Source organism: Onychomys torridus, chromosome 1 (assembly GCF_903995425.1).
Source record: "Onychomys torridus chromosome 1, mOncTor1.1, whole genome shotgun sequence".
Taxonomy (NCBI): domain Eukaryota; kingdom Metazoa; phylum Chordata; class Mammalia; order Rodentia; family Cricetidae; genus Onychomys; species Onychomys torridus.
This window is the reverse complement of record NC_050443.1, coordinates 142,875,581-142,895,350: the sequence shown is the minus strand read 5'-3', so window position 1 is coordinate 142,895,350 and position 19,770 is coordinate 142,875,581. Positions and strand designations below refer to the sequence as shown.

Genomic DNA, 19,770 nt, shown 5'->3' with positions numbered 1-19,770 from the left:
TCTTGACATATGAACATTTTGAAATTCAATTCTATAAATAATGAAGCATATACATTTTAAGTATTTGTATTTGATACATATTTACTACACATATGCACACCTTGTCTTGAACACACAGATCAGAGTATGGGGCATCTCTGTGCTCCTCTTGATCAGATCGAAACAGTACAGCCACTATTTTGAACAGTTTGTGTTATTTTGAACACCATAAGAATATAACCACAAGGACAGTCGGTTGGATCTCTTTGAGTTTAAGGCTGTTATGGTCTACATAGTGAGTTCCAGACCTAGCCAAGACTTCCTAGACCTAAAAACACCCTGTTTCAAAACAAAAGGAATATAATCATAGAATATATACTATGTTTGAATTCTTCCACTCAGGGTCATGTTGTGATTCAAACACCTTTTTGTTTTGTTTTGTTTTGTTTGTTTGTTTTGAGACAGGGTTCCTCTGTGTAGCTTTGTAGCCTGTTCTGGAACTCACTCTATAGACCAGGCTAACTTGGAACTCACAGAGTCGGCCTCTGCTGGGATCAAAGGTGTGCGCCACCACCACCCAGCTTTCAAACACTTTTTTGAGTAAAGAATGGCACTGTGTAAGTTATGTATTCATTCATTTGTAGGTATCTGGGTAGTTTTTTACTTGGGATTATTACAAATAGTAAACCAGGAGTATTCTTTTGTCTTTTAGTAGAACTTAGCATTCATCTCTCTTGGTTTTCAGTATATAAAAGGGTGGGATGGCTTCTTAGCACATACATTCTTTTTTTATACTGATAGCTTTTCCTAAGTTGATGTACCAGTAGACAGTCCTAAGCTCCTGTGTTTTCAGAGTAGTTTTCTTTTGCCTAGTGATGCCAGTTAATGTGGGATGTTGAGATATTTGCTCCCTATCTCAGCTTATGCTCATAAACATATGTATTTACATTTCCCATTTATTTGGTATAAATTGAGAGATAGAAATTTGCCTTGCCAAGAGTCCAAAGGCTTACCAGTGAAAAATGCCACAGAAATGAAAAAAGCAACCATTCATTAATTTTTAAAAATCCAATACTAATCACAATAAAGTTTACAGAAGAGAAGTCTAGTTTTATGGTGTACAAGTAAGTATGAATTTCAATTGTACACACATAATATTCATTCATAGAGTGAAACCAGAAGAGCTATTTGACTGGGGCTTGGTCCCTCAGATCCTTACTTTGTCACAATTCATTTGCAACAGTTTGAATTGCATTTTATGACTTCGATTCTCTAATTTGTTCTCGATTGCTTTGAGAGGAAGCAGTAACTCAATATATTAAACCCTGCTTAGAATCTTCAGCACTGAGCATTTTAATTCCGTCAAGCATGTGTCAGCAGATGGCTGAAAGAGATGGAACCATAGGGTTCCAGTTTATGAGGCTACATAACTTTTCATTCAAGTAACTTACCTGTGTAGGCTGGAGGGCAATATAACTAAGAATAGCATTCCTGGTATTAGAGAAGGAACTCTCAAAGAGGTGCCCGGGATCAATCTAGAAAAGCCTGTTAGGCTAGATTTCCAAATAACAGTCTTCGCTTCCCTTTTGGACAGACTGACATTTTTTCATTCATTCATTTCATTCATTACTTATCATCCATTCACATGAGGACTCAAGAAACACTGAGTAGTTTGTGGCAGGCCATGCTCTGGATACCGGGCATACAGCCCAGAATAAAGCTGGTTTTGCTCATAAAGAACTTACACTTTTAGGTGGGGAAGCGGCAGGAAAACATAAACGTAAGGATAGAGTTAGAGCAAGATGGAAGAAGTAGGTACAGCAAGGTCATGTGATACTCCCAAAGGAAATAAAACAGGGAAGAGGCCGGAAATGCAGGCAGCACACAGGAAAGGCCTAGTGCTTTTTTTTTTTAGAGAACACTAGAGAGAACAGCCAGTGGCACTTGGTGGGAAGGAACTGAGCAGTGTGGATGTCCACTAGTGGAGGTTATCTAAGAGGGTTAGGGAAGCATCTAGATGGGCTGCTGGGCAAGGAAGCATCTGGGGTTGGAAGTTTGGAGGAGTGGTCAGCAGGAGAGAAGAGAGGCATCAGAGAAACCATGGGCCATTGGAATGACCTTATCCTTTTTCAAGAGAATATACAAAATCCAAGCATTCTGAGTAAGAAAGCAATGAGTCTGTAGCCAGAAGTAGGTTTTCTCCGGTCCCATCAGGCCCCCTTGGTCTTATAGCCACTTATAAAATAATCACTCAGGAGCTTATATTAATTTTAACTGCTTGGCCATTAGCTCAGGCTTATTACTGACTAGCTCTTACACTTAAATTAACCTGTAATTCTTAATCTATGTTTTGCCACGTTTCCCATGACTTACTGGTCTGCTGGCATGTTGTTGTTCCTTTGGCGGCAACTGGCATCTCCTCCCTTCTACCTTTCTCCTTCCTCCCTCTCCAGTTGGAATGTACCGCCTAACCTTATTCTGCCTCACCATTGGCCAAACGGCTTTCTTTATCAACCAATCAGAGCAACACATATCCACAGCTTGCAGAAAGACATCCCACAGCAATGAGTCAAATTTTCAAAAATATTATCTTGAAAATTGGGGCCGGGCGGTGGTGGTGAACACCTTTAATCCCAGCACTCGGGAAGCAGAGGCAGGTGGATCTCTTGTGAGTTCGAGGCCAGCCTGGGCTACAGAGTGAGATCCAGGACAGGCTCCAAAGCTACCCAGAGAAACCCTGCCTGGGGGTGGGGGGGAGAAAAAAAGAAAAAGAAAGAAAATTGGGAAATTGGGTAAAGTGGACTGTAAAGGCATGAAATGAAGACTGAAGACAACTTGAGACCTCTAACTGGTATGTTCAGGCAAAAAACAAATGGCATAAATGATTTAATTTGTGGAATTATCACAATAACTGTACTTTAATAATAACATTAATACCTGGACACCAGACATGTGTAAACAATGACTGGCTTATTACCAATAATTAATAATCTTCTACAGATATTTTCAAAGACATTCTATGACAAGAGTCCTTCATTACCTATTTTTATGAACATGTTTCTATCTCTGCTGTTTTAAGTCAGCGTACCATTCCTTGCAGCCATCCACAACTGATGCACGTGAACCTTGGTCACTTTCGACTCCTCCCTCTTCCATCTTCTGAGTACAGAAGGATCTCCCATATACATCTCCTGCTATTCCTAGCTCTTAGAGCGTCCTTCTGTCTCAGAGTTAATCATCAAAATCTCCCACAGTCCATGTGAAATTTATCAAGGAGCAGCATATCAGTTTTTATATTGAGACCTTGATTTATATCGGTTCAGGCCTTTGTTGTTCCATATTACTAGCAATTGGGCCTTTTGAGATTTTTTTTTTTTACAGCTGACCCTTTCTAACAATATCAATAACTAATTTATAACATACACCTTATGGATCAGTATTTAATTTATAAAACTGCAGTAAGGAGAAAATGGGACTTTGGAGTGCTGAAGTGACTGGAGCAATAGACACTGAAGAACATTGGTTTGCTCCACCTGCCGTTCTTTGCCTTCACTTCATCGTTGTAACATCTGGCAGATCCTAGAGCACGGCTCTCATTATGTCATTCTTCTTGTCAGAATCTGAGCGGCACCCTAGTGCCTGGCATGTTAAATATAGACACTTCTACCAGGCGCTCACATTCCATTCTCTGACTCCATCTTTTCCCCATTATTCTTCTCCAGGTTCCTACTTCATCATAGTCAAGCTCACTATGCTGTAGTCACCTGCTCCTTCTATATAAAGTGTCATCCATTAAAATCCTACCCGCCTTCAAATCGTGTCACATACAGGCCCTTACACTGCCATCGATATACAAATGATTTTCAGTCCTGAAACATCATTGCACATAGAGGCAGCAGTAAGCATGCTAAGGGTTTGTACCCACAGAGGCCAGGTTCTCTGTGGGTTTTACTTAACCTGTGGTTTTCCCTGAAAGTTGGGGTCAATAGTAACACCGACCCCATGAGGCTATTGTGAGGATTTAATGGGTTATGGCATCATGTAAATAAGTTCTATAACAGATATGAATTATTTACCATTATTTGATCTTCAGGACCTGTACTTAGTAGACACTTCAAATAAAACAGGAGACTTAAATAGCTGTGCAGTGTTGAATGTCACTGATCCCTGTATCTTACTTTCTTCAGCTGAAAAAAATTACTATCAAAGTGGCCACATTTGTATCTAAAAGTCACCCCAACCCTACCAAAACTGAACTCAACCTCTGCCCCAATGTTCCTATCCTATCTATTGGATATTACCATCTAAATTACCCATTTCTTTGAACACCTAAATTTAATCTATTGGCCAGTCTTAGTGATGGAACCCCAGATCGTACCAAGTCCACCCACTTCTTCCCATCACTCCTGCTACAACCTAGCCCAGTACTGTGCTCTCCCCAGCAGCTCCCTAATCTACCTTTTGGCTGCTACTCTTGCCTCTTACTCTTTCAGCTCATTTCCCATGTAGCCAGACTAGTGTTTAAAGCATAAACCAAGCTTAGTGTGATGCTGTCTGCCCTGAGTCCTACTTCCTTGGGGGCTGAGATGGATCACTGGAGCTCAGGAGTTTGAGATTAGCCTAAGCAAAAACAGTGAGACTCCATCGCAAACAATACTATACAAATAAAGGTCAACCCTATTGTTCCCTTGCCTAACACTCCTCAGTAGTTCCTCATTATAGGATGAGCTACTCAGTCCTTTGCCCTCTCAGGTCACTGTTCCCATCATGCTTCTCCCCTGCCTCCCTCCCCTCCCCGTGCCTCCCCAGAGCAGTGGATGCCTTGGCCCTTAGCATTAGTTGGAACACTCAACCCCCCCCCCCACCCCGCACCGCAGTCCACATGACTTGTCATTTACAACTTAACTCTACCTAATTGCCCCTTAACTTTTATCGGTAGTGCTCTACCACACCGTCCTACTTTTACTCACCCCCCCCCGCAAAGGTTTGCCACCCGAAGTCCCCTATTTTGTCATTCCCCCAGTCCCACCCAGTAGAGAACTAAATGTCTCCTGGTACACAGTAAGTAGGTATGCTGGGCTAGGAGACTTGACTGAATAAATGAACAAATACAAACTCGCTTTTAATGAGATACAAAGTTCTGTGTTAATTACATAGGTCAAAACTGTTACTCTCCTTTCATTCAATCCTCATACTGAGTGAACGTTATCGGCAGAAATAGGACAGCTTAAAAAAAAAAGCGCGTCTTCCTCCCATCAGCCTTAAGTTTGCTATTCTCTCCCTCGCCCCTCCCAGACTCTGCCTTAGTGTAAATGACCGTCCTCGCTGGCCTTTTCCCGGTAGGTCCTATGCCTTCTTCTCCAGCCCGCAGCCGAAGGACAGTCCGGCTGCCCCCGTACCCTTCTGCCGTTCCTTGAGAACGCCTGGGAGTTTCCATTGTTATCAAGGAAGACCAGAACTTGCTCTTGTCCCCCACCAGGCTAACACTTCTGGTTCCCGTCTGCCACCTAGCTGGGCAGCAGGGGCTTCCCGCTTCCAGGACAGTTTTACAAAGCGCCGCCCTTGCCTCCTTTAGATCTCGGAAGACGGTGTCCCTTCCCTCTGGAAGGCCACCCAGCCCAGGCCGTGCTCCATCACAAAGCCCCACATCGCCAAGGGCCCGTCTTTCTGAGCTCACACTTGCTTCACAAACAGACTTCTGAATGCCGCGGCCCTAATAACCTGCCTTCCCGCGAGCCCGCGCCCAGCGACTATTTGCGGAAGGAACGAACAGACGAGTCCACCAACCACGGCTCGCCCTTCCCCCGCCGCTGCGCCGCAGCCATGACGCCTTAAGCTGGCGCCGCGAGGACGGGCGTGTCAGGGCGCCTGCGCGGCGGGGCACGCATGCGCAGAGGCGCGAGCCTGCTGACAGATTCTCGAAGGCGGCGGCGGCGGCGGCGGCCTTGGGCCGCGGGGAATGGGAGTCTCCGGGCCCTGACTGAGCACCGCCCCCGCCTCCCCTGCCGAGACATGGCTCAGGAGAAGATGGAGCTGGACCTGGAGCTGCCCGCGGGCACGGGCGCGAGCCCGGCGGAGGGCGGTGGCCCGGGCGGTGGGGGCCTCCGGAGGTCTAACAGCGCCCCCCTGATCCACGGCCTCAGCGACTCCTCGCCGGTTTTCCAGGCCGAGGCGCCCAGCGCCAGGCGGAACAGCACGACGTTCCCTAGCCGCCACGGCCTGCTGCTCCCGGCCTCGCCGGTCCGCATGCACAGCAGCCGCTTGCACCAGATCAAACAGGAGGAGGGCATGGACCTGATCAACCGAGAGACGGTCCACGAGCGCGAGGTGCAGACCGCAATGCAGATAAGCCACTCCTGGGAGGAAAGTTTCAGCCTGAGTGACAACGACGTGGAGAAATCCGCCTCCCCAAAGCGCATCGATTTCATTCCGGTGTCTCCAGCACCGTCACCCACCCGGGGAATTGGGAAGCAGTGTTTTTCACCGTCCTTGCAAAGTTTTGTGAGTAGCAACGGATTGCCTCCAAGCCCCATTCCCAGCCCAACCACCCGGTTTACTACCCGGAGAAGTCAGAGTCCCATCAACTGCATTAGACCAAGTGTTCTTGGACCATTGAAAAGAAAATGTGAAATGGAAACTGATTATCAGCCAAAGAGATTTTTCCAGGGCATCACCAACATGCTGTCTTCTGACGTTGCACAGCTGTCAGACCCCGGTGTGTGTGTGTCCTCCGATACCCTGGATGGGAACAGCAGCAGTGCCGGATCTTCCTGTAACTCACCAGCGAAAGTCAGCACTACCACCGACTCTCCTGTGTCGCCTGCCCAAGCGGCTTCCCCCTTTATCCCAGTAGATGAACTTTCATCTAAGTGATTCACCCGTCTTGGCCCCCCTCCCCCAATGGAGAGACAGAATCAAGTTAGAGCAAGCACTGAACTTTGTCGATTAAGTTGAGGCTGTTTCCTATTTGACTCTTTCCCCCCTTTTTGGAAATTCCTGAAATGTTATTCTAGAGAATTTCTATGTCAGGTTCCTGCGGACGCCCTTGAATTCAGTGTAGTAATATTTTCGGACTTTTTATCAATAAGTGTGTTGAAGCATACATTTTACGCTGCTAATATGTCTAAATACATATGTTATCCCTTGATTTTTTAAATAATTGAGAGCTCTATTTATTTATGGGATTATTAAGTTCTGATGAAAATATAAATGTTGAATTTCAGTTTAGTAAACTGATGTTTTAAAATTTCATAGTTCATGGCACACTAATTCTTTAATGTTTTCAATGATTGCTGTTTTCCATCTATTGAACTTACCTACTTACAGCTTTAAAGAAAAATGTCAGTCCCATCAGTCCACTGATTGTGTAGTTCACCCGTAGTCCTTGGATACTTAACGTCCTGGGCACAAAAGTGGATCGGAGGGAAAATGAGGAAAAGAAATAGCATTTTGCAGCAAATATTTTTAAATTAAGTATATAAAAGTAAACATGTAAGGACATTTTCTAACAAAATTTGAATAGTAACTGTAGTAAATCACATCACTAGAACTACAAAAATGGAGTTTCTTTTTGAAAACATTTTTAACCAGAAAGTGCATTCTCGTGGGTAGAATCCTAAACGTTCAGTGGGACAGTGCCCTGTAGTCTCAGCTCACTGTAGACAGGCGAAGGCAAGGCTCTTGCTGACACTTCAGACTTAACATTTGTGAAATATAAATGTATGGGAAGCCCTATTGAGTGTTGGGAGAACACCCAGACAGACGATAGACTTGTAACTATCCAGTCATGTCTCAATTCTTAAACTTCTTGCCAATGAGAAGCCAGAGCAGCGTTTGGCTGCTGTTCTGCTCTGCACATCTGTCACCTTTTCCCTTGCTCAGGAAGGAAGCAGCCGATTCCTTGCCAACAGGTACTTCCCACCCACCAAGCCAGGACATAGTTAGACCGAGGTGCCTCCAACTTGGACTTCTGACAGTGTGATACATCTCTATGGTTGGAGCTGCATTAACAGCATTGGAAATGTTACTTAAAGGCTGATGGTGTACAGGATGTCAGTGGAGAATCGCAACTGTAAATCAACACTTAGGTTTCCTTAAAGGTGGAATTATGGAGTGCTTTTTTTGTGATTAAGATAAATAGTAACTGGTTTTTATATTATACTTTATAATACTTCATCTATCCTAGATAGATAAGGCAGACAGACAGACAGATGGAATGAATAACAGACCAAAAGAAAAATGTTAAAAAAAATAGTAATACTTTAAGAAAGACCATGACAAAAATTCCTACTTTTTAAAGTCATTGCCTACAGATTTTAAGAAATATATGGAATTTTTACAATTATGAGAATAAATGGAACTGGTCAACTCTTGGCAGTTGCATCAAGTTTCAGTGAAATGACATCAAGGGTAAGATTGTGTCTGTATGCGTAACATTCTCTGGGTAATGGTGTATTTGTGCTGACATCCTGATTGTTCCTCGGCTTCAACCTATATATCCAGTTTCCTGTTGTGTACCTTGACCTGCTTCCAAAGGAACTTTAATAACCTCAAAACAGAATTTACCACCACATTTAATGTGTTCTTGAAGGCTGATGTCATCAATGCCAATTTCCCAAACTAGATGCCATGACACATCTGGCTTCTTCCTGTTACATACAGTATACCACCAAGTTCTGCCAGTTTCTTCCACACTGTATCCCAGATTCTACTCCAGCTCTCCTTGTTGCCTGCCTTCCTGTGCCTCACCTTCCTTTTGGCTCAGTCTTCATGCTGGTTCCCAGATAATCTTATTACGCTATAAACTGGATATTTTTTCACTTTCATACTCAAAAACTATTATTTATAGCCCTTATAGTTTAGGTAGTTCTGTAAGGTCTTCAGTCGTCTGGCTGTACACTAAATAACTTCAGTCCTCTTATCTGATCTCAGTACTCACCTCCTTCCTGCTACTGCAGATACTAAACTACCTGATAATCCTTATATAGACTATATATTCTTACGTATTTGCACCTTTAAAGTGTGTGTGCTGCTGTGTGTGTGTGTGCTGTGTGTGTGTGCTGCTGTGTGTGTGTGCTGCTGTGTGTGTGTGTGCTGCTGTGTGTGTGCTGCTGTGCTGTGTGTGTGCTGCTGTGTGTGCTGCTGTGTGTGCTGCTGTGTGTGTGCTGCTGTGTGTGTGTGTGTGCTGCTGTGTATGTGCTGTGTGTGTGTGTGTGTGTGTGTGTGTGTGTGTGTGTGTGCTGCTGTGTGTGTGTGCTTTGTGCACACTATGGTCAGAGGACAGTTTGTGGAGTTCATTCCTTTTATCATGTGTATTCTGGGACTCAAACTCAAGTCATCAGGAGTATCAGCAGGTTGCTCTGTCTTGCTTTTTGGTAGATTGTTCTTTCTCCCCAAAATGGTATTTAAATTTGTGTGTGCAGCACACACACACACACACACACACACACACACACACACATGCATACATGAAGTCAGAAAGCAGTTTGTGTGAATTGATTCTCTCCTTCCACAATGTTGCTTGTGCTTGGCAGCAGGAGCCCAAATTTACCCACTGAGCCTCTTGAACCAGCCCTCCCCTACTTTTTAATTCCATAGGAACTTTAACTGAAAACAGTGTATCTATAGATTGTAAAATACTTAAGTAATGTATACATGTATATAGTTTTTTAAAAAATTGCCATTTACTATGTAAACTTCATTATCTCTTCCTACAGGTAACATCTGCTGACAGTTTGGTGTACACTCTGCAAGATGTGTTGCCCTGCATTTTCCTGCATATGTGTGTGTGTAGATGCAGGGAACCAATATGCCTTGGCAGCTCTCTTCATTTCTTTTATCCCATGTTTAATCACTCACCAGGTCTTACTGATTTTATCTCCTGGAATCTAACTCCTGGTTTCAATCTCTGCTGCCAGCAAGGTCCAGGCTATTGTATCCTTCTTGGGCTTCTCTCCCAGTGGTGCTCAGCATACTGACTCCGGTCTGCTATCTTCTCATTTGCTGAGTTACCCTCTTAGAATTGCTTGTTTCCTATTGTTATGAGTGTAGCAAAATGTATCAGTTCTGGCTGGGGGGGGGGTTAAAAAGACTGGCCTTTGTCTCTCCCTTTGTTTTTTTGTTCCACACTCACTAGCTAGCTTTCCTCTTAAAAAAAAAAAAAAAGTTTATTTATATGTATACGGGTGTTTGCCTGTATGTATGTTTGTGCACCATGTGCATGCCTGGTGCCCACGGAAACCAGAAGAGGACCTCAGATCTGATCTTCTGTAACTGGACAGTTGTGAGCAGCCATGTGGGTGCTGGGGATTGACTTAGTTCCTCTGGAAGAGTAACCAGTGCTCTTAACCTTCGGGCTATCTCTCCAGGCCCCACTTTCTGCTTTTGAAATGCCTGGTATTCAGTCTTGTGTGCATCCATTTGCCAGGTCATTTTCCTGCAATGTATGAAAGCCTTTATTTTCCTAAGCTGCTGCTTTTCTATGGGTGGTAAATCTTAAGTAATCTAAGGTTCTAAGAGTTTGTATGGGTAATTGACATCACCATAGCAACTTCAACCATTCCTCCTCAGCTCATATGGACATTTGCTTCCAAATACAAATTTTTAAGATTAATTAGCGTTGCCAGTTCATAAACTTTGACCTAAAGCAATTAACAGCACTTAGTTAAAGACCCATTGTGTCATATCTAATAAACTTCAGTATATTTGTTATTGTGGCTGTTTAAAATATATATTGTGGATGAAGGAAACACAGTGGTTACCAAACCCAAGGCTGCTGGTGCTGGAACCTTTAAGCATACTTAAAAATACTTACCCTCCAGAAGGAACCGGGTCAGGGTGCCTTCCAGAGATTCGCATCCTTAGTTCAAGCCTTTCCACAACCCACCCCAAGAGACCCCCTGAGAGGGTTGGCAGGAAGACAGGCAGTCTGAGCTTAGTAAAAGGCTGAGATTCCCCTCCAACCCCCTCCGTATTTTCTGGATTGGAAGAAGAAGATCAGAGAGAGGAAGTTGCTAGATGAGGCAGTGAAGACAATGTCGCCTCTGGCCCTCAGTGGGCACTAGAAAATGTGGAGTTAGAGCCATGGTTTTCTTTACAGCCAGAGTGAAAAGGTAGACAGACTTCTGCAGGTGTTGGTTTGCTTCTGCAGTGGTTTAGGGGTACAGAGGTGTGGAGGAAGACCGTCCGCACAGATCAGTAGTAAGTGGGCTTCCTATCTGCCTCCTTCAGTCTTCTAGTTAGTGAGGAGCATAGGGTATTTGAGGGCAGGGTCAGGAGTGAATGAAATGATTGATGGTCTGAAAATGTGTAAAGGAGAGGCTTAAGAGTGACTAGGAGGCTAGCCAGGTCACATTGGATTCCATTTGAATACACACAAGGAAGTGAGCTGAATTGACTAGGTTGGGGAGTTAGCTAAGTAGGTACTAGTTAAAGTACTGTGACACAATCGTTCCGTGGAAAGTGCAGTTTTGTAAGAGGAATTGGGGATGGTTAGAGGGGTGAAAACTGACGGACTGTCCCACCTATTCATATCTCTCACACCAAAGTATGTGGGGAACCTGGGTCACTGTGGCACTTTTGACTATATTTTTTTCACACATGATTTTATTTAGCTAGAAGAGGAGCCCAAGAGGCAAGCTCCCACCTGAATCCCACTTGATAGACATTTGTACCATACTGCTCCTAAAAGCCAAGGCAGAGTTTGTTGACATTTAAGTAATTTTTTTTTCTGAAAAATTGAAATAATCTTTCTGTTTATCCAGCCGTTTTAGAGGCTAGTTTTCAATGTAATCATTACGCTTTACCTAAGATGAATGCTGTCTTGGCCCTTGTTTTTTAAATGAGGAAACAGAGGCAGAGTGGTGAGGACATTTGCTTGGGAGTCCTAAGCTGGAAGCTTCGCTGCTGGTTGTAGTTGTGAACGGACTGCAGAGCCAGGTTGCTGAGTTTGCGGGGTCGGGGGAGGTCAGTGGATGCAAGGCCCTAACAACAGTGCTGAACAATGAAGGAACTGTGAGCTAATGGCTGTCATTGTGTGCTTCTGAGCAGTTAGGTATTTCCCTCTGGAACTTGCAGTCACTGGAAATGCAGAACAAGTCTTATTCCTCCTCTTCAGCTGTCATCCTTGCTCTACGAACCCTGAACACTGATCCTCCTGCTCTCATGGGTGCTGTCTGCTCTGGATTTTAGAAACCTTGAGTACTTTCTTCAGTGAAATCGCTATCAGTACCTAGCAGCACAAATTTTCAGACGACAGTTCTCTTTCCCAGGTGGGAAGTCAGAGTCATCTAATAACATAAATTTTTATTGGCAATAATAAAAATGAGTATCAATCTTGTTTATTATTTTCATCTGGAAGATCTCAATGCAGCATTCAGGATGGGCTCAGGCACCCTTTTCACTAAACACACACACACACACACACACACACACACACACACACACACACACACGAGAGTTTGTTTAATCCTTATGATAACACTCTGAGGCAGATACTATGAATTTACTATGACTAACAGATGAGAAAATCAGGTTTGTTTTTCAAATCCCATTTTTAACTTTCGCTTTTGAATTTAGTTCCTTTTTGTTTTTTCTTGGTAATTTATTTAATTTGAGAATAAATCTTTCTCAGCTTGTTTATGCACTTGCTAATTGTGTTTGTGCTACTATTTTATTTTAGATCAAATGATATATTTATTTAAAATGGCACCTTTGGGTATCATTATTGTGTTACAGGAAACCACCAGGAAGATTACTTTTTTTCATCAGAGGTGAAATATTGAAGTGTATGTAAGGAAATCATTCCATAGCTTTCCAGTTTAAATTGATTTGCTATTTGAAACCATAAGATACTCAAACCCTCCCTCTTAGTTTTTTATTGTTTTGTCTAAATAAATACAAGATTTTTTTATTCTATTGAATATATATTCGTAGATTTTGTTATCTTTAATTTTAAAAGATTCAGTTGTTTTCAGATTTACTATTCCTAGGAAACAAAGGCAAGCACCAATTTGAATCTTCCCTTCTTACTCCTCCTCCACCACTGGAGAGAAGAAAGAAAGAAAGAAAGAAAAGGGAGAAAAAGCCCTTTTGTACACATTTCATCCCAGCACTCAGGAGGCAGAGACAGGCACAGATCTCTCTGACTCTAAAGCCAGCCTGGTTTATACAGCAAGGACAGAGGTATATAGTGAGGCCCTGTCTCCAAAACAAAACAAAAACAAAAACAAAAACAAGAAACCCTCTTTAAGTTAAAAGTCAATTTTGAAAGGAAAACAGCAGAATTTTAAAATTATTCCAAACGTCTTACTACCTAAATCCTAAATTCCGCTTGTTTCTTCAGAAGCTCCCACTGCCCCCCCACAGACATTTAAATGTGGAGAAGTCAAACAGTTTTTGAGAAACTTTACTCATTTTTAACTTCACTTCATAGGAAAAAAAAATCATCTCATTGCTAAGTAAAAAGGATTCAAACCAAGAAATTTTCACTTTGGATAGATTTTAGAACTGGCACTTAGCAGTAAGGTCACATCATGCCCCTTACTGAAGGTTTTGGAAACAATCCCTTTTAGACATGCTCCGGCTTCCTCTCATGTTTCCTTTCTCAGTTTGCTTCCTTAGGGTGGATTTTTTTTTTCTTTTTTGCAAGTCTTCCTGAAATGTACTCCTGCATGCACACACACTGGAACTACTGCTCCTGTATAGCAGGTCTTCTGCTTTGATTGTGAGCTAGCTCCTCAGATCTCAACTGCTGCCCTTTCAGAGCCAGCTATAGTGGATGCCATAGCTGTGCTCACAATCCTTCTGCTCCTGATTGTTAGTTTGTCCTTTTGAACTTCTAGAATAAATTCGGTAGTGATGAAAACACACAAAAACAAAAAAACAAAACAAAACACTCCTTAGCAAACGCTGAGTCAGCATGCTTCAAGTGGAAACCCGAGAGAGCCCATCTTCACCTGTCTGTAGTAGTGACACAGGACCACTGTGATCCTTTTTCCAGTGGCCTACTGGGGTCCCCACTGCCTGACTATCCTCAGAGGTTTGGCTCACCAGGCAGCTGTGAGACAAGACAATGGAGAAAGAGCCTTTGTGCCCTAGCAAAGCAAGATGGTTGTTGGAGGTAATCATTCTTCCCCCTCACTTAAAGGACAAAGAAAGATTTCAGTGTTGCCATGCAGGATCACTGAAACTCCAGTGTCAAGTGTCTATTCAGATCTCCAAGTGAGATCTTTGAGCTGTCACCGAGGGAGCAGGTATTTCTTTTAGCAACAGTAAATGTTGGCTGGAGGGAGCTGTCACCAGGGCTCCCCTGTGAACAGAGTGACAGTGTGGCTTTCCTGAACACTTATTTATTCTTTGTTTCCCTTCCTCTAAGATTTAAAGTCAGGACATGTTTAAGAAGTATTTCAAGTCACTTTCTTGTTCTCTGTTTTGAGTACCCTGGAAGATGAGGAGACAAAGACAGTAGCATTAAGTACCAGGTGACTTAGGGTCAAAACTTACAGTTCTCTCTTACCCTTTTTTTTTAAACTCCTGCAAGCTGAATTACAATATCATCCCTTTCTCAAGGCCTCATTTACCACACTGCTCACTACAGAGCCCTCTGAAATGAGCTTGAGTGTGCACCTCTAATGACCACCACTTAATTCTAAGATTCAATCAAAGCAAGCAGTATAAGAGATGGACCTGCCTCCTCCACAGAGCCCCTGGATTCCAGGACTTCCCACACAGCGCCTGTATTTCCTGCTCCCACATCTGCCTGTGCTTTCTGATAAGTGTGTCTCTCTTCTCTTTAACAAGACTTCCTCCTTTCTTTACCAGTTGGTGCTTTAACTAACTCCTTAAAAGCTTACCTAAAGGGCAAAATGCTTCTGAGGTCCCCTGGTCCTCCCAGGGCTCTTTGAGAGGATCCTCTCATAGGTGGGACTTCTCCTTATCAAAACCACAGCAGACTGAGCTCTTTTTGTGTGCTTCCTTGTATCTTTCCCATGCCAAAGTCAGAAGTCTTTCCCTTTTGTTCCTAAGACCTGAGCAGAGCACATTAGTTACCCGGACTTTTATTAAGTCAATACAATGTAATAAATTAACTTTTATTAAATCCACGAGGCAATGGATAAGTGGATGAATGAGTGACACTTTTTTGTTTTGGTTTTGATTTTGTGATATTTGAGGGGAGATTCCACTTCTTCCATTGACTGTGACGGCAATTGGTTGAAAGCCTGGTCATTAAGCACTTACTTGGGAACACTGCGTCTTTAAGTGAGAGGAATGCAGTAAGATTCTTAGTGGAAGGAGTCTAGTCACATGGCTGAGCTCTTAATAGCTTCCCAAGAGACTAGAAGTTCATTCATTAAGCAATTTTGATTTGAAAACCTATTAAGAGCCTCCCACTGGCGAGTCTCTTAGGATATATTCATGTGAAAAGCTCTCTGGTCAGCAAAACACACATTTTCTTTATACTCTAATGTGTGTGTGTGGCGGGGGGAGTTCTGTGTGTAAATGTATGTAAAGTGTCATTTGCTATGTATTAAGAACAGTAAGGAGATCTGGGAGTTAGAAATAGAGTTCTTGAGAGGCATAGTTGATTGTGAGGAGGTTAGAGAGGTGATGGGTGGAGAGTTCCAAACACGGGTGGCATGGAATTATTGGCTTTGATTTTGAGTGAAAGGGAAAAGCCACCACAGGGATTAAGCATAGAAATGACATGATTAAGTTTTTATAAAGGACACTCTTGCAAAGCTGAAAATAGATTTAGGGGGAGGGGCAAGGTAGAAATGGGGTTCATTGGGAGGCTTTTCTGCAGTCTAGCTATGAGGTGATGGTGGCTTAGATAAAGTTGATAGTAGGGGACCTAGGAGTAGTAGTCAAATACAAGATGTATTGTGGAGGTAGAGCCGACAAATTTTGCTGGCAGGTTTAAGGTGGACAGGAGTAAGGAGAGAGAAATTGAGGGCATTTTGTAGATGTGAACCTGAGCAGCAGAAAGCATTGGGACTGCTGTCAGCTGAAAATTGGAAATCTGAGTGGAGTGGGGTTGCAGGGCTAGGATTGTGGAAATACAGGTCGTTGATACCCACATTCTGGATATTTTGTTTTTGTTTTTGTTTTGTTTTTAAGGCGATCTTTAATAGACATCCAAGGGGGACTGGGGTCAAACAAGAAACTAGATGACCAAGTCTGGAGTTCAGGAAAAAGAGCTACTTTGCAAATACACAGGAGTCAACTATCTGCAGGTACATTTATAGTTGATACTAGATGGGTCTGCTAAAGAGTGAGGCATTGGTAAAGAAAGTAATAACAAAGCCTTGGGGTACACTGTGACACTGAAAATCAAAAATCAGCAAGAGAGAGAAGCGGAAAGATCGATGAGGGACGCAGGAAAACCAGATTGCTGCCCTCCCCCACCAACCCATGGGAAGAAATGGGCGTGGTTAGTGATTGTGTATGTCCACTGCAGCTGGTCTGACGGGTAGGGTGAAAACTGGTCACTGACCTCGGGGACTCGGTGACATGGGAGTCACAGGTCACTTTCTTCATGAGAGAAGTGTCAGTGGAGCGCTGGGGGTGGGACCCTTGATTAGAGAGGCCCAGTCAGACAGGAGAAAAGTCAGATGGAGGAAAGACAGAAGTTCAGATGGAGGAAAGACAGATGGAAGAAGTTCAGACAGAGGAAAGTCAGACGAAAGAAAGACAGACGGGAAAGACGGATAGAGGAAGGTCTGTCTGAAGACGGACTTGAATCCTTGAGGCCAGAGAGCAGCCGAACCGAAAGGTCACTTCCCCTTCCTTCCCTAATAAGTTCCTGCTAAGCACTTCACAGCAAATGTTCTCTTGCATGTATGTGATTGTAGCTTCAGAAAGAAATACGCAGAGAAAAAATCAACTGTTAGTTTTCTCCTCTTCCTACTTGGGCATTTTGTAGTGGGAAAAAATCTGTAAGTTAGTGTTTTTACTACAATCGTGAGCTACCCCCTAGCTAACCCCTCCTGATTCCTTTTCACGTGTGGTGTTGATTGGCTCGTTTTTCCCTTTGTCCTTTACTTTTCTTTATGGCTTTCTCTCTACTTATAAATTGAAACTTAGTTTCGTGGCACAATTATTTCTGTAAGTTTGGCCCAGTTTCTTAGGTTAGAGACATTTTCTTCGTGGGTGAGTGCTGTGAATTTTAAAGTAGTTCATGATCCGCTTAGGCTTTATTTAGAGACAGAAGGTTTTTTTTAATTCATTTTAAAAATTATTCCTGAATAGTGGGAGAACAGAGGAGTGTATTTTTCCTCACAGCTGCTCATATTCTAATCATAAAGTATCGCTAGATTTCACCTGGAGCATTTTTTCCAGTCTGTTCTGGTCCTTTGTAGATGACTTGTGGACAGCCAGGCCATGTTCATACCCCAGGAGAAGAATGTCTTCTGGAATTAGTGATCTCGGTCCTGAGGTTACATTTGGTCCTTCAGACTCTACCAAGTACTGCTTGCTCTGCGGAGCATCTCCTGACTCTCCTGATGTAGGTAGGGTGGGTTCCCTCTGAATCGCCAAACTGCTTATTGCCTGAACACTTACATGCTGTTTTAGTGTCTGTTTTGTGTGAGTGGGGTGTGTGTGTGTGTGTGTGTGTATAAATATGTATTTCTGCATATGAGTGTGTTGTGTATGTGTGAGTGCATGTGTCCATGTATTTTATGTGAGTATGACTTTGTATATGGTGTGTCTATGTGTGAATGTATGGATGTCTGTGTGTATAGTGTGTCTATTTGATGAATGTGTATCCAAGTGTGGTATTTGTCTGTGTGTATGGTGTATCTCTCTGATGTATGTGTGTCTGTGTGGTATGTGAGTGTAAGTGTATGTAAGTGTGTGAATATGTGTGTGGTATGTGTAACTGTGTGTGTGGTGTGTATAACTGTGTCTGTGTGTATGAGTTTATGTGACTGTGTCTAAGTATGAGCTATCTGTGTGTGAGCGTGTATGAGGTGCCTGTGTGAGTGAGGAGTCTGTTGTGTGATCACATGTGAGGTGTCTGTGTATGAGCATGTGTGAGAATGTCTGTGAGCGCATGTGAGGTGTCTGTATGAGCCCGTGTGAGAATGTCTATGAGCGCATGTGAGGTGTCTGTCTGTATGAGCATGTGTGAGAATGGCTGTGAGCACATGTGAGGTGTCTGTCTGTATGAGCATGTGTGAGAATGGCTGTGAGCGCATGTGAGGTGTCTGTCTGTATGAGCATGTGTGAGGGTTAAAAGAGCTCAGCCTCTGCAGACTGGTAAAAGTGTGTTCCCTTTCCTTTTCTCAGCTTTGTCATTATAGGAAAATTAATCTTATGGGCCTGTTTCTCACCTATTAACTGGAGTAATTTGTACTTCACAGTGTTACAGGGATTAGCAAGAGGAAAACTGTAAACGTATTGAGCAAACTAGGAACAAATGAATGGAAATCTGAAATTAGTGAATGCTTACGTATGTATGTATGTATGTATGTATGTATGTATGTATGTATGTATATGTAATGTGAATTCCCTTATCATCTTCATGGCCCACTTCGTGAAGGAAGGACTATTTGTTTATTCTTTCCCTTCTGCTGACCCTCAGCTGTGGAGAAATTGCAGTGCATGTTGATTGGTGATGACAAATGCGTGTTGGGTGCCCATGGAGCTGCAGTGTATGTGTCCTGATAGGCTTTTCTCTCGGATGGATGTGTTTGACTTCCAGCCAAACTCACAGTGCGTAGTCTAGGGAAGCGGTCTTTCCAGCAGCCAAGGATTCTGCATAGATTTTCAAACACTTGTGAAGTCTGTCAGCTTAGCCCCTTATCATACATCCTCTCGTGCCTTAGAAACTGGCTTTCCTTTTAACAATAATTCAACTTTTGTAAATTTAGGAGAGGCACTGAAATCCCGTTCACTTTTGAGCAAACTTTCATATGCTTGGCACTTGAATAGTGTAAATAGGGTTAGAAGTAAATAAGTAAGTAGGCTAAATCCAATTGCATAGCCTATGGATATAAGAGATAAGCTTCCATTTAAAAACTAGAAGTGAAATGAATGGCATTTCTCTGCCTTACCACTGTGCCCCAGGTGCATCATTTCAACCTCTGTGATTAAACACACACATATGATTTTTCACACAGAGATAGCCTGCTGCTGTCACCCATCAGCTCGAGGGACTTTCTCTCTACCTAACAGAAATCAGGAGCAGGTAAGGGGAAGTGCTTCCAGCGATGGAGGCCCACAGGTTTTTGTCCTTGGATGCCACTAGAACGGTGACTTCGGCCAGCTTCACTGCTGTTTCCGCTCAGCCGCCGCTTCAGCCACCCCCTCTTTATGTTAACCCTTCATACTAATGTTCAAGATCAGAAATGGGGGAGGAGGAGACCCTGGAAGAAGGTAGTGGAGCTAGTGTGGCAGCACACAGGCAACACAGGAGGATGTCTTCTGGTTGACTCCAAGAGTGAGCCAAACATCCCCAAGCCTGTGGCGATGGCGTCAATCATGGGCAGCCCCTCATGCAAATGAAGGATTGTGTTTACACCAAGGATCGGTCCTCTGTTTGACCACTAGGAAGTGGTCCTCATTTGCCCAAGCCAGGATAAAATGGCCACTGTAGCTTGGTAAGACATGTCATGGGAAAGCATTTGATGCGACTATTTGAAACAATCATCACTAAAAACAGTTGCAGTATCATCACTAAAAACAGTTGCAGTATTGAGCTCAAGTTCTGTGTCAGTAGCAAGCAGCTGTGGTTACAGTAGACCCTCCTCCAGGTGTCCATGGAATATTCACAGCAGCAAATGGTCCACC

General features: G+C 43.2%; 1 protein-coding gene across 1 annotated transcript; it reads left to right on the top strand.

Annotated features, from left to right (window-relative positions):
• Positions 1-5,880: 5,880 nt before the first annotated feature.
• Fam122a (family with sequence similarity 122A) lies at positions 5,881-8,380 on the top strand. The gene has a single exon (XM_036208151.1). It carries the CDS (start codon positions 5,992-5,994, stop codon positions 6,850-6,852), a length of 861 nt encoding a protein of 286 aa, XP_036064044.1. The 5' UTR covers positions 5,881-5,991; the 3' UTR covers positions 6,853-8,380.
• The last annotated feature ends 11,390 nt before the right edge of the window (positions 8,381-19,770 follow it).